This window comes from Rana temporaria, chromosome 1 (assembly GCF_905171775.1).
Source record: "Rana temporaria chromosome 1, aRanTem1.1, whole genome shotgun sequence".
Taxonomy (NCBI): Eukaryota; Metazoa; Chordata; class Amphibia; order Anura; family Ranidae; genus Rana; species Rana temporaria.
In genome coordinates, this window is record NC_053489.1 from 121,599,201 (window position 1) to 121,614,200 (window position 15,000).

At 43.6% G+C, this 15,000-nt stretch overlaps 1 protein-coding gene and 1 long non-coding RNA gene across 7 annotated transcripts in view; one reads left to right on the forward strand and one right to left on the reverse strand.

Moving 5' to 3' along the window:
* The window catches only part of LOC120931053, a 44,312-nt gene extending 40,139 nt beyond the window's left edge, over positions 1-4,173 (reverse strand). For 2 of the 3 annotated variants that reach the window (XR_005747808.1, XR_005747811.1), the window contains exon 1: positions 1-397. This exon is cut by the window's left edge and continues 299 nt beyond it. This is a non-coding gene — a long non-coding RNA (uncharacterized LOC120931053). Of the gene's footprint in view, positions 398-3,806 lie in introns of those variants that run through there. The other variant, XR_005747810.1, reaches the window with a different exon arrangement.
* The window catches only part of NR2F1 (nuclear receptor subfamily 2 group F member 1), a 15,712-nt gene continuing 4,806 nt past the window's right edge, over positions 4,095-15,000 (forward strand). The window contains exons 1-3 of one of the 4 annotated variants that reach the window (XM_040342160.1): positions 4,095-5,582; positions 7,348-7,872; positions 14,871-15,000. The exon at positions 14,871-15,000 is cut by the window's right edge and continues 58 nt beyond it. In XM_040342160.1, the coding sequence (XP_040198094.1) occupies positions 5,171-5,582; positions 7,348-7,872; positions 14,871-15,000 (1,067 nt within the window). In that variant the 5' untranslated portion in view covers positions 4,095-5,170. Of the gene's footprint in view, positions 5,583-5,747; positions 6,697-7,344; positions 7,873-14,870 lie in introns of those variants that run through there. The other 3 variants (XM_040342152.1, XM_040342165.1, XM_040342169.1) reach the window with 3 other exon arrangements.

A 15,000-nucleotide genomic window follows, 5' to 3' on the forward strand; every position in this document is an offset into this window, starting at 1 on the left:
GGGTGGAAGCTGCTGAGCCTCCTATGAGTGCGCCTCCTCACAGCCCGGACTACAATGTAAGTGATGGGCAGGGAGTTATCTTTGTGTAGCTTTAATCGTATTGGTTTCACCTTTTCTGTGGCCAGAAGAAGAGGGGGGGTATTGGGAGCCGGCAATGCAGCCCACTGTTGCATAGTCAAAAACATCCTTCCTATCAATGGCCGTACAATGGGGGCGCCTGGCCGTGCACCCATTGAAATCTCTTCATTATTTCTGGGAAGAAATAGCCGGTAACTATTCGGTTGGAAATGATCGGAAAGTGTCAGTAATGGATTCAGGCTGCCCCTTCCCCCCACCCTCCATCACCCTGTACACAGAGGAGGGGGGGGGTGCAGAACTTGTCCTCTGTGCTCCTATAGCTGGGGATGAGGATGACTCTTCCATGTATGAGGAGGAGGAGGAGGAGAGGGAAAGTTTGATGTGTAGTGCTGTGTAAGGTGTGAGGATGGTGCTGGTGCCCATGCTGGGAGCTGGCATACACCGCGCTGACTGGACGCTAGGTGGCAGCACGATCCAGCAATTCCGCCTCTTCCTGGGACAGTACAAAGCGCCGATCCCTGCAGGCAGCACCGGGCTGATCGTTGTATATGGGAAGGGGGACTGATCATTGTATATGGGGGGGGGGGGCTGATCATTGTATATGGGGGGGCTGATCATTGTATATGGGAAGGGGGACTGATCATTGTATATGAGGGGGGGGGGCTGATCATTGTATATGGGGGGGCTGATCATTGTATATGGGAAGGGGGGCTGATCGTTGTATATGGGGGGGGCTGATCATTGTATATGGGAAGGGGGGCTGATCGTTGTATATGGGGGGGGCTGGTCATTGTATATGGGGGGGGCTGATCATTGTATATGGGGGAGCTGATCATTGTATATGGGGGCTGATCGTAGTATATGCAGGGTGAGCATTGTATATGGAGGTTGTAAATGTATATGGGGTGCTGATCATTGTATATGAGGGGGGGGGGGTGATCATTGTATATGAGGGGGGTGATCATTGTATATGAGGGGGGCTGATCATTGTATATGGGGGGGCTGATCATTGTATATGAGGGGGGCTGATCATGGTATATGGGGGGCCTGATCATTGTATATGAAGGGGGCTGATCATGGTATATGGGGGGGGGGCGTGATCATTGTATATGAGGGGGGGTGATCATTGTATATGAGGGGGGCTGATCATTGTATATGAGGGGGCAGATCATTGTATATGAGGGGGTCTGATCATGGTATATGGGGGGGCTGATCATTGTATATGAGGGGGGCTGATCATGGTATATGGGGGCCTGATCATTGTATATAAGGGGGGGCTGATCATGGTATATGGGGGGGCTGATCATTGCATACGAGTGGGGGGCTGATCATGGTATATGGGGGCCTGATCATTGTATATGGGGGGGCTGATCATTGTATATGAGGGGGGGGGTGATCGTGGTATATGGGGGTCCTGATCATTGTATATGAGGGGGGCTGATCATTGTACATGAGGGGGGCTGATCATGGTATATGGGGGCTGATCATTGTATATGGGGGGGCTGATCATTGTATATGAGGGGGGGGGTGATCGTGGTATATGGGGGTCCTGATCATTGTATATGAGGGGGGCTGATCATTGTACATGAGGGGGGCTGATCATGGTATATGGGGGGCTGATCATTGTATATGGGGGGGCTGATCATTGTATATGAGGGGGGGGTGATCATGGTATATGGGGGTCCTGATCATTGTATATGAGGGGGGCTGATCATTGTACATAAGGGGGGCTGATCATTGTACATGAGGGGGGCTGATCATGGTATATGGGGGGCTGATCATTGTATATGGGGGGGCTGATCATTGTATATGAGGGGGGGTGATCATGGTATATGGGGGTCCTGATCATTGTATATGAGGGGGGGCTGATCATGGTATATGGGGGGCTGATCATTGTATATGAGGGGGGTGATCATTGTATATGAGGGGGGCTGATCATTGTATATGAGGGGGGGGCTGATCATAGTATATAGGGGGGCTGATCATTGTATATGAGGGGGGTGATCATTGTATATGGGAGGACTGATCATTGTATATGAGGGGGGGCTGATCATGGTATATGAGGGGGCTGATCATTGTATATGAGGGGGGCTGATCATGGTATATGGGGGTCCTGATCATTGTATATGAGGGGGGCTGATCATGGTATATGGGGGGCTGATCATGGTATATGGGGGTCCTGATCATTGTATATGAGGGGGGCTGATCATGGTATATGGGGGTCCTGATCATTGTATATGAGGGGGGCTGATCATGGTATATGGGGGGGCTGATCATTGTATATGAGGGGGTGATCATTGTATATGAGGGGGGGGTGATCATTGTATATGAGGGGGGCTGATCATGGTATATGAGGAGGGCTGATCATTGTATATGAGGGGGGCTGATCATGGTATGGGGGGGGGCTGATCATTGTATATGAGGGGGGGTGATCATGGTATATGGGGGGTCCTGATCATTGTATATGAGGGGGGGCTGATCATGGTATATGGGGGGCTGATCATTGTATATGAGGGGGGTGATCATTGTATATGAGGGGGGCTGATCATTGTATATGAGGGGGGGGCTGATCATAGTATATAGGGGGGCTGATCATTGTATATGAGGGGGGTGATCATTGTATATGGGAGGACTGATCATTGTATATGAGGGGGGGCTGATCATGGTATATGAGGGGGCTGATCATTGTATATGAGGGGGGCTGATCATGGTATATGGGGGTCCTGATCATTGTATATGAGGGGGGCTGATCATGGTATATGGGGGGCTGATCATGGTATATGGGGGTCCTGATCATTGTATATGAGGGGGGCTGATCATGGTATATGGGGGTCCTGATCATTGTATATGAGGGGGGCTGATCATGGTATATGGGGGGGCTGATCATTGTATATGAGGGGGTGATCATTGTATATGAGGGGGGGTGATCATTGTATATGAGGGGGGCTGATCATGGTATATGAGGAGGGCTGATCATTGTATATGAGGGGGGCTGATCATGGTATGGGGGGGGGCTGATTATTGTATATGGGGGGGGGGGATCCGGGAAACTTTTATCCCCTCACTAGGTGACTACACAGCACTTTATTTCATGTTGAAGTTTTCCAATGAAGTTTCCTCCTATGTCCCCCTATGATAGAATAGAGGAGCCAGAAGCAGCGGCTGTGGGCGCTATGAATGAACACAGAGCGTTGTCACCCCCCATCTATCCTCCCCTCCCCCCTCCTTCCAGCCATAGGTAACAAGGCAATAGAGAGAGAAAAGGAGGAAGAGGAGAGAGAGAAAAAAGAGGCAGCCTCCATCCGACCAATGGGGTGAGGAGGGGTGGGGCTAACCTTCACCTCCCATCTCTTCTCCCCCCTATTCGGGGCTCTGACCAGTCAGTCGCCTTTGATTATCAGTTGCCAGCAGCCCCTCGCTTGGCTCCTTGACATGAGCTTCCATATAAGGCAGCGATCTCCATAGAAACGTGTCAGTTTCAATAGTAGTGTCAAAGTTCACTATATACAGACATTCGCGCAGATCCCCCTTCGGAAACATTGCTCTGCTAGGCTTCCCGTTTAAACGCATTCACTTCTGTGTGTCTCCTTCTATCCCCGCCATCCTCTCCCTCTCCCCATCTCTCTCTCTATTGCATATTCTATTAGTGTGTGAGTGCTGTGCTCCTTTTTTTTTTTCCAGTTTTTTTTTTCCCCCCCCCCCCCCTCCTGTTCCCCCCCCCCCCTTACCTCTTCCACTTCCATTCCACCCAGAGATCTTCGCTTCCAGCCAGCACTGGGCTCCTTCTTCTTCCAATCCAGGAGGGATGATCGCCTCTCCGCACCTCCAGCCTGCAACCATCAGCACCACCGCACAGCGCTGACTCCTGTCCTCCCCGCACACTTGGACTTGACAATAAAAGCAGAAGCTCAGTCCTCCAAGATGATCTGACTTCTCCTCATCTTCTCCCAGGACTCAGACCACCACCTTCCTCCTAGATCTTCTCCCAGGACTCAGACCACCACCTTCCTCCAAGATCTTCAACCAGGACTCAGTCCTCCTCCTTAATGATCTGACTTCTCCTGATCTTCTCCCAGGACTCAGTCCACCACCTTCCTCCTCAATGATCTGAATTCTCCTCGATCTTCTCCCAGGACTCAGTCCACCACCTTCCTCCTAGATCTTCTCCCAGGACTCAGTCCACCACCTTCCTCCTCAATGATCTGAATTCTCCTCGATCTTCTCCCAGGACTCAGTCCACCACCTTCCTCCTAGATCTTCTCCCAGGACTCAGTCCACCACCTTCCTCCTCAATGATCTGAATTCTCCTCGATCTTCTCCCAGGACTCAGTCCACCACCTTCCTCCTCAATGATCTGAATTCTCCTCGATCTTCTCCCAGGACTCAATCCACCACCTTCCTAGATGATCTGATCTTCTCCCAGTCCACATGATCTGACTTTTTTTTTTTTTTTTATCCAGGATAGACTCTCACTTTTTTAGGGGGGGTTGTTCTTTTCATCACTTTTGCTGACCTTCTTCATGACACATCGAGGCATTTTCTCATAAAGGAAAAGAGAGAGAGAGAGAGAGGAGAAAAGGACAAAAGAGAGAAGAGTGTGCCACCTCTGGATCTTCGGAGCTGAATGGCTCTCCTGCCCTGGATTTGGCCCCCGGACACTTACAATCTCTGATTTGTTGTCTTTGCATCCTCCTCTCCCCTCCACCACCCCGTCAGGGGGTCAGGAGAAGCTGAGGCACATTGGTCCTGCCCCTGGCCGTCCTATATGGGAGATCGGGGCTGACAAGCCCTGTCTGATCAGACTGCTGCTCCCTCCTCCAGCCGGCACACAGGGAGAGAAGAGGAGAAGAGAGGAGAGGAGAGAGGGGGGAGAAGAGAGAGCCGCCATCGGCACACAGACACACACACATCGGCCACATTTCATTTCTTCCCTCTTTTTTAGGAAGCAAGGGGGGGAAATCCCTGCAAAGCCCATCCAAGGAAACGGCTCCCATCAGCGGCAACCACGGCAGAGACGGCCAGCTTCTTCTTCTCCTCCTCCAAGACCAAGCCCCCCCACGCCTCGCTCTCCAGCACTTTTTGGGCCCGAGATATGGCAATGGTAGTTAGCAGCTGGAGAGATCCGCAGGAGGACGTGGCCGGCGGAGGCCCTAACCCGGCCAGGGAGCAGCAGCAAGCTCCCTCCGCCGCCCCGCACACGCCGCAGACCCCCAGCCAGCCGGGACCCCCATCTACTCCCGGGGCGGCGGGGGAGAAGGGTCAGCCAGGTTCAGGCCAGAGTCAGCAACACATCGAGTGCGTGGTGTGCGGGGACAAGTCCAGCGGCAAGCACTACGGTCAGTTCACCTGCGAAGGCTGCAAAAGTTTCTTCAAGAGAAGCGTCCGCAGGAACTTAACCTACACATGTCGTGCCAATAGGAACTGTCCCATAGACCAACACCACCGCAACCAGTGCCAGTACTGCCGGCTCAAGAAGTGCCTGAAAGTGGGCATGAGGAGGGAAGGTGAATATTTCTTCTCTGCACATGTCTGTGTTTTGCTGCTAGGTGTGCCTGTTCAAATATTGCTGCCCCCATATTTATTTTGTATGCATTGTGTTCCTATTAATATTAATAATAAGAGCCCCCCCCCCCTGTGTGTGTGTGTTTTGTCTGTGGATACATGCTGTGGGATGTTGGCTGAGATGTTCTCCTCCACCACAAACACAAAACTTCTGCAGCTGACACTTGGAGGAGGCATCAGCCTTGCCCCTTGGTGTAGGCAGCATTTGGCCTTGTCACACTCCATGGCATACCCTGCATGGAGAAGTTTGGCTTGTTATACATGACTTCATTCCTGCTATCCATTCTCATGCTGTAAAACGTCCACCCCTCTCTGCAGAGCTGAGAATATTTATTTTTTGGGTGGGGGGAATTTACAGCATCATTAATGAGCCATTGAGAAATTCACTGGGATATATTTGTCTCCCATTTTTTTTTTCTTTGACTCAGCATTCCATTTGCAAAACTAAAAATGTCCCCTTTTTTATCTAAAATTGTCCAAGATCAGTTTGAATTAGTTCATGTTTTACTAAAAACAGAAATACAGCTTTTCCCAAACCTTATGCAACTTAAAATCAGCCATATCTTTAATAATAAGGATAGGGTGTAATATCTAATTTTATGTTCATTAATAAAAGTGGGGGGGACCACGGCCAAGGAACTGGAAGGATGTCATCATCATTAATCAGCAAGGATAAAATGATCTACATTTATGGAAGAGGTGACATAGTACCAAGATGCCAATTTCTGTGGGAAAAAAATGTAAACAGCAAAGTGTGCCATGTTGTGTGTTAAACTTCTTGTTTACATGGCGAGGTAGCTGGCACTTCTAGAGTCAAGCATAAGCTCACCATCCAAAAAATAAATAAATCAGACTTTGGTCAGCTTTACCAAGTTGAAGCATAAATAAGCTTGCTTACGTTCAGCTCCCGTGTAGTTAATGAATACAGCATTTTGCATGTAAAGCTGTGGGCACTGAGTGTGCCAGCCCTCATAGCATGCTTTGCACACACAGGAAGCATTACTACCTGTATTAATTGGCTGGCTGAGGAATTAATTCCCACAATGTTTAACTATTGTAAGTTCTCCTTTTTTTTATTATTATTATTCTTTAACCATTTGCTGACATCTCCTAGAGCTGAGCAATGAACTGAATTGCTAAAGTTGCACAACAGCATGTTCCATTAAATGAGCCTTTTTATTACATTTCAGATTAGTCTATCACAAGCAGCATTTATTAGATCTTAAAAGAGGATCCAGCAAATGACAGCGATTCAGGGCCCCCAATGTAGAAATATCACAGTGTATTGTTGTGGTGTCAGGATGTATGATCAAGTGTGTGATTGTGTTTTTGTGGTGTGTGTGTGTACAAGTGATTGTGTTTTGAGCAGTTGGTTGTGTTTTGTGGTTTTATCAAGTGAGCGTGTTTTGTGTTTGTGTTTAAGTGATTGTGTTTTATGTTATGATGAAGTGATTGTGGTTTGTGTTATGATGAAGTGATTGTGTTTTATTTTTTTATTACAATGGTGGAGTTTTCTCGTGCTGTAAAGATGATGCATGCAATATATATATAGATATCTAGATATATAGAGATATATGTCTAGATATCTATATATATAGCAGTGAGTGTGGTCTATAAAGTTGTATATATGTGTGTATATGTGCCATTGATGTGATTTTCTGCCCTGGTTGCACATTTCCTCTTCTTTCTCTTTGTTTTTGTCAGCGGTTCAGCGAGGACGAATGCCTCCAACACAACCGAACCCAGGCCAATATGCCCTGACGAATGGTGACCCCCTGAACGGCCATTGCTATCTGTCGGGATACATCTCTCTCCTTCTTCGGGCAGAGCCCTACCCCACCTCCCGCTATGGCAGCCAGTGCATGCAACCCAACAACATCATGGGCATTGAGAACATCTGCGAGCTGGCGGCCCGGTTACTATTCAGTGCTGTGGAATGGGCCAGGAATATTCCTTTTTTCCCCGACCTTCAGATCACTGACCAGGTGTCTCTTCTCCGGCTGACTTGGAGTGAGCTGTTTGTCCTCAATGCAGCCCAATGCTCCATGCCTCTTCATGTAGCCCCTCTACTGGCCGCCGCTGGCCTCCATGCCTCTCCAATGTCGGCCGACCGAGTGGTGGCCTTTATGGACCACATCCGTATCTTTCAGGAGCAGGTGGAGAAGCTCAAGGCCTTGCACGTAGACTCTGCAGAATACAGCTGCCTCAAAGCCATCGTCCTGTTCACATCAGGTAAGTAGACAGCTTGGGCTGGTGGTTGGGACCATTGCACACACATACTGTAAATCACCCCCCCACCCTCCAATCGCATGTTGGCAGCAATCACATCCCAGCTGGAATGTTTCCCCAGCCATATCTCACCCCCACAAAACAAGGCATTCCCCTGGCATCCCTAGAGATGTGGTGCTCTATAGGGTGAAGGGCGCCTTATTATCCCTTCACCATCTTGTATGTTTATGTATGCATCCAGATATTAATAGGAAACCTACATGTTAAAAAAAAGAAACAGATGAACCCCACTAGTATCACCCTTCCACCGCTTGTGCTTCAGATCCTCTCTGATCTATAACGGCAGTACAGGGAAAACACACACACACCAGCGCAATTTCCAGTTATAAATCATTTTGCTATGGAAACCATACTCCTATTAAATATTTAACAGATTGTCTGAAAATACAGCAAATTCAAGAGCAGGCACCGACTCCATGCATGCATACATGTACTGGATATATTTGTTATTATTATTTTTATTTTCGCCCAGTAGATTATTATTATTTTTTTTTTAGATTTAAAAAAAGCAATCTCAGAGGTAATCAGGAAGGCAGCCCTTTAAACTGTGTCTATTACAGGAACAAGACATTTTTAATGAGAGATGAATGAAGGCAGCAGCTTGCTAGGCTGCCACATGTAAACAAAGCCTAGGATGGGGGCAACAAAAAAAAAGCACGCTGCTATTTGAAATGCATTTAAGGTCACCCTTGCTTCTCCTTTAATTATGCCAAGAGATATATTATTTTTTTTCCTCTCTGCAATATTGATTGAGTGATTTCTAGAAATGCGAGCTTATTCCGCACATAAATAAGACAGGATCTACACAAAGATGGCAAGGCCCAGCTCCCACAGCAGCCCCCAGCTCCATGGCTGCCATGCATGGGGGATAACATTTACATTGCATTAAATGGCTTTTAAATGTGCACAATATTGTAATGCAGCAAATGCCGTATTAATATCGATTTGAACATCAGATAATTTCTTTAGAGAGTGTCATTGCTATGCAGGCTGGTCAGATGCAGCTGTGTACTTTGACTGCCCCCCTTTAACATTCTGTGCAAATGCAGCCCTGCAGTTCTGAAGGGAGCCTTTCCATAGAGAGTCACATCCACAAAGATAATAGAGACGTTTTCAGCATATTGTTTATTATCTTCCCATATAATCTCCTTCCATCAGACAGGGCTGGGGTAGAACACAGACAGTGTACAGTGATAGGAGGCATTGTGGGCAATGAAGGTGCTTCTTACAATGTCATCAGAAACATTCATTTATTAGGAAGAGTAAGACATGGGGTCTAAAATATAAAATGGGTCAATATATATATATATATATATATATATATATATATATAGGCTTGTTTCTAAGCTAGCTATGCAAAAGTGCCTGTTGTTTCACCACATTTCCTGTTATTTTAAATGCCCTCCTTGTTATTAATACACACATTATATGTCAATTAAAGATAGCCAAGAGAACAGTGCCTGTCGTTTCACTAAAATCCCAGTTATCTTAAATACCCCTCTTTTTGATTAATACCCCTGACTAGTAGAAGCACATGAGGTCTTAAATGCCCCTCATTGTCATAAATAAATACATAGTATGTCATTGTAAGCTAGCCAAGAGAACCTGTGCCTGTAGTTTCACGAACATCCCAGTTATTTTAAATAGCCTCCTTTTTATTACCCCTGACTAGTAGAATATGAGTTCTTAAATGCCCCTCATTGTTATTATACATAATATGTCATTTTAAGCTAGCAAAGAGAACCTGTGCCTATTGTTTCACTACATTTGCTGTTACTTAAAATTGTCATTAATACATACCTAATATGTCATTGTAATCTAGCCAAGAGAACCTGTGCCTGTTGTTTCACTAACATTCCAGTTATTTTAAATAGCCCCCTTTTTTATTACCCCTGACTAGTAGAACATGCGTTCTTAAATGCCCCCCAATGTCACAAATGCGTACATTATATGTCATTTTAGGCTAGCCAAGAGAACCTGTGCCTGTAGTTTCACGAACATCCCAGTTATTTTAAATAGCCTCCTTTTTATTACCCCTGACTAGTAGAATATGAGTTCTTAAATGCCCCTCATTGTTATTATACATAATATGTCATTTTAAGCTAGCAAAGAGAACCTGTGCCTATTGTTTCACTACATTTGCTGTTACTTAAAATTGTCATTAATACATACCTAATATGTCATTGTAATCTAGCCAAGAGAACCTGTGCCTGTTGTTTCACTAACATTCCAGTTATTTTAAATAGCCCCCTTTTTTATTACCCCTGACTAGTAGAACATGCGTTCTTAAATGCCCCCCAATGTCACAAATACGTACATTATATGTCATTTTAGGCTAGCCAAGAGAACCTGTGCCTGTAGTTTCACTAACATTCCAGTTATTTTAAATAGCCCCCTTTTTTATTACCACTGACTAGTAGAATATGAGTTCTTAAATGCCCCTCATTGTTAATATACATAATATGTCATTTTAAGCTAGCAAAGAGAACCTGTGCCTATTGTTTCACTACATTTGCTGTTACTTAAAATGCCCCTCATTGTCATTAATACATACCTAATATGTCATTGTAAGCTAGCCAAGAGAATCTGTGCCTGTTGTTTCACTAACATTCCAGTTATTTTAAATAGCCCCCTTTTTTTATTACCCCTGACTAGTAGAACACAAGTTCTTAAATGCCCCCCAATGTCACAAATACGTACATTATATGTCATTTTAGGCTAGCCAAGAGAACCTGTGCCTGCAGTTTCACTAACATTCCAGTTATTTTAAATAGCCCCCTTTTTTATTACCCCTGACTAGTAGAACATGAGTTCTTAAATGCCCCCCAATGTCACAAATACATATATAATATGTCATTTTAGGCTAGTCTGTTGTTTCACCAACATTTAAGTTATTTTAAATACCCCTCTTTTTTTTTTTAATTAATACCCCTGACTAGCAGAACATGGGTTCTGAAATACAAAATATGTCATCTTAAGCTAGCCAAGCCTGCTGTTTCACTAAAAATTGTACTTAATTGTTACTTAAATGTCCCTTTTTGCTAAGAATACTTCTGACTAATAGGCCATGGGGTCTGTGATATAAAATAGATAATTTTTAAGCTAGCCAAGCCTACCTGTGCTTGCTGTTTGCAGTAAAAACGATGTTACTTTTTAAATGGCCCTCTTTTCCATGCCTCTGACTAATAGGGAATGGGTCTGTAATGTATAATATGTCATTTTTAAGCTAGCCAAGCAAACCTGGTCCTGCTGTTTCACTAAAATGTTTATTATTTTAAATGCCCTTCTTTGATATTAATACCTCTGACTGGCAGGACATGGTGTCTGAATTACAAAATATATCATTTTAAGCTAGTCAAGCGAACCTGTGCTTGTTATTGCACTGGCATGTATGCCTTTTTATTAGGAATACCTCTGGCTAGTAGGATATGGATATCTGAAATACAAATAAGTCGTTTATAAGCTAGCCAAGCGAAACCATGCCTGTTATGTCACTAATATTTTACTAAATGCCCTTCTTTAAAGAAAACCTCTGGCTAGTAAGATATGGGGGTCTGAAATACAAATGTGTCATTTTTAGGCTAGCCAGGCGAACCTGTGCCTGTTATGTCACTAAAATGTCTGTTACATGGGTGTTTGCAACAGGGACAGGTCCTCTTATCGCCCAGCGCAATAAAGCACTACTTTAGTAAATCAGCTCCAATGTCATTTTATGTGGAAGATGAAAACAGGGGCATTTCTTTCTGTCACCTTTCAGCTCCATCACGAAGATGCCACATTTACAAGGATTGGGTGCTTTATGCTCTTGAATAATTGAACTTGGATTTACCAGTCATTCCTCGTTGCATTTTTTTTCTGCCCCCCCCATGTTGAAAATTCTCCTCCCCCCCACTCATGCACACTACAACTTTACAGCAAACTTGTTTTGATTGCTAGTCGATTGGGAATTTACTGAGAGATTCCCCTCCCCCACACACACACAACCCCATCCACCAGGCTCAAGTGATGAAAACAGCATTTTGAAGCCTAATATAAAAAGGACTTTAGCAGGGTCTAACTATGTAAAGCTGGCACTGAGCTCCCTGTTTGTGGTTTTCACATGGAGTCTCCGGAAAGTAGTTCCAACCTTTTGTACATTGGACTCCATCCAGGGGTTAGGTCATGACCCGTGTTTCCCCTTTAAACGTTATTAATTTATGGAGCTCACATATGACTTAACCCTTTCTGCTATCATGCTGTGTAGAGAGAGAGAGAGAGAGCTGCAATGGAAAGGATGCAATAAGAAATTAACTAAAAGTCATTACAAGACTGCAATAAAATTAGCTAAAATGAGCATTAAATAAAAAGTATCAGAAAAAATGATTTTTTAGTGGCAGTTGTTACAAATAAGACATCCTGTAGCTGTGTTGTCGTTGATAATATTGTTCAATTTAAAGTAAAACTTGAAAGTAAATGGAACACTTTCTCCTGGATAGATCAGCCCTCCTGTCTGTACTCCCCCATGCTGTCTACCTGATTGCACAGTTTATTCAGTTTATTGACATAACTGTTTTCTCTGAGTGTAAAGTTTCTGGGAACTACATGCAGACACATACAAAGTCCTGCATCGTCATGATAATTCTACATTTGAATCTCCAACTGCAAAAAAAAAAAAAAAAGTGCATTATGCTGATATAGGACTCAGATCACGTTAACATCACTCTGTATTCTTAATACACTCTAAGATCTAAATGTCTATGCAGATGAATATTACAGGCATTATATTAGGCTGATAGCTAAGCAAGGAGATCAATGCAGAGGGTAGGCTAGGTGTAAGGACTATCCTCATCTCTCCCACGGAATGGATGGGTGCTATGCCAGGACTCAGGCCTTACCCAATAAAATATACATGCATACATTACACCAACACTACAAAACACGTCTGGATCATTACATACATCTGAAGACTGATTAGAGGTTCTGAATCGTCATTTGTTTTATTTGCATTTCTAGCCTTGGGCTAAAAAATAATTATTTAGGGAGTGATCTGCCAAAATAAATTTAATTACATCAAATCTTTTCATCCCGTGCTTTAGTAATATCCAACGAGATCATCTTTTCATCATTTTTTTTTATGCATTCCTTGTTCTTGTTTTTTTTATAAGATAACACCAGGCTAACCTTTATCGACTGTGAAGTTTTTATGATGAGTTGTATTTATTTACTTTTGCCTGTTATTGGAATGTGTCGTGCTATTCGCTTTTTGCAGAGAAAATAATGATACAGCTTACTTATATCAGATGTAACTTTTTATTTTCCAGTTCACACTCTTTGAAACCATTTTGTCACAGTTTCTAGGCTCGGATTATTTTAATTTATTTTAAAATATTGACTTGGAGGGAGACAAACCACCCTGCCCTCTTGCAGCAAGCCTTATGCTTCTGGCAGTCCTTGGCAATTAATAGGTGAAGCTTTATAGGTGCTGTTATGGTCCTCATTTCCAGAGGTCAGATATAGCTGGTGTATGGGAGGGAAGAGGACATGGGTCTGTATACAGCATGGCTACAAATGCTTGGAATGGGCTGTAAACAGTTCCCGGCCACAGCTAAGAGGCAGCATTCTCTTGATTATATACCATTCCTTTATTATATCATTTTACTAGAAAGTGTCAGATGTAGGGGTTCCTCATCCAAGCACTTGATCCCATAGAGAAGTGTGGATTTTATGCCTCCATGTAGCTGGGAAACCTGCAGAGAGGGTTGATTGATTTAAGGGGATCACGTGGTGTGTTTTATAGCCATAAACATTTCATGATTTCCAAATTCAGCATGAAATACATGCTGGCAAACTGGGTGAAGGGGGTGCAGTCAGTGCCTTAAGCTAATGCCTGCATCTACCTTCAATTAAGATGTCCTTTACACCATCATAAGAGAGCAAAATAAACCCAGAATTCTGTATTTGGGTTACAGAACTGGCTGCATAGGGCTAGCACTATTGGGCAAAAGGGGGAATGGGGGGGAGGGGGTGGTAGGACTAATGAATAGGACTGGTCGCTGGTTTATGAGTGTCTGAGTGACTGAGTGCTTCTGGTGTCTAGGGAGTACATCACACTGCATTATTCTGATTCTTTATTTATTATACTCTATGACTGTGAACTTGGAGAGCTGGTATATATACTTATGAACTGGTGAATCACCTATTGCACATTGCATAGGGAAATTAAATCACTCCTTAAGCCAAGATCCATCTGCAAATATTTAGATCCGATTAGGAGCATTTTTGTTACATGTAGTCAGGTCCATTTTTATTATTATTATTATTATTATTATTATAGTCAATGACTGTGAACTTGGAGAATAGATACTTATAAACTGATGTATCACTTATTGCACATTTGAAAATAAAATAATTTCTTAAGCCAAGAGCCATCTGCAAATATTTAGATCTGATTAGGAGCTTCTTTTTTTTTTACATGCAGTTTTTTTCTTTATTATAGTCAATGACTGTGAACTTGGAGAATAGATACTTATAAACTGGTGTATCACTTATTGCACATTTGAAAATAAAATAATTTCTTAAGCCAAGAGGCATCTGCAAATCTGATTTACTAAAAGAATATTTTTACATGCAGTCAGGTCCAGAGTTTTTATTATTATTATTATTTTGCTTTTTTTATTTTATGTTTTTGTTTTTTGTTTTTGCTTTGTTATTTTTTTTTTGTTTTTGCTTTGTTATTTTTTTTTTGTTTTTGCTTTGTTATTTTATTTTTTTGCTTTGTTTTTGTTTTTTATTATCAGCAATTAAAATCAACCTGGCCAGTGTAAAAATGACTTCTTTAGTACTTCAGTCCTTAATTTCTTGTGATCTTTTTTTTTGTTGAATGATGTGACTACAAAGTCCTTGTACCATACTAACTGTGTGCCATGTCTGTCTCTCCTCCTCTATGGTGGGCTCCTATACAGACGCCTGTGGCCTTTCAGATGCTGCTCATATTGAGAGTCTACAGGAAAAGTCCCAATGCGCCCTGGAGGAGTATGTCAGGAGCCAGTACCCCAACCAACCGAGCAGGTTCGGCAAACTTCTTCTGAGACT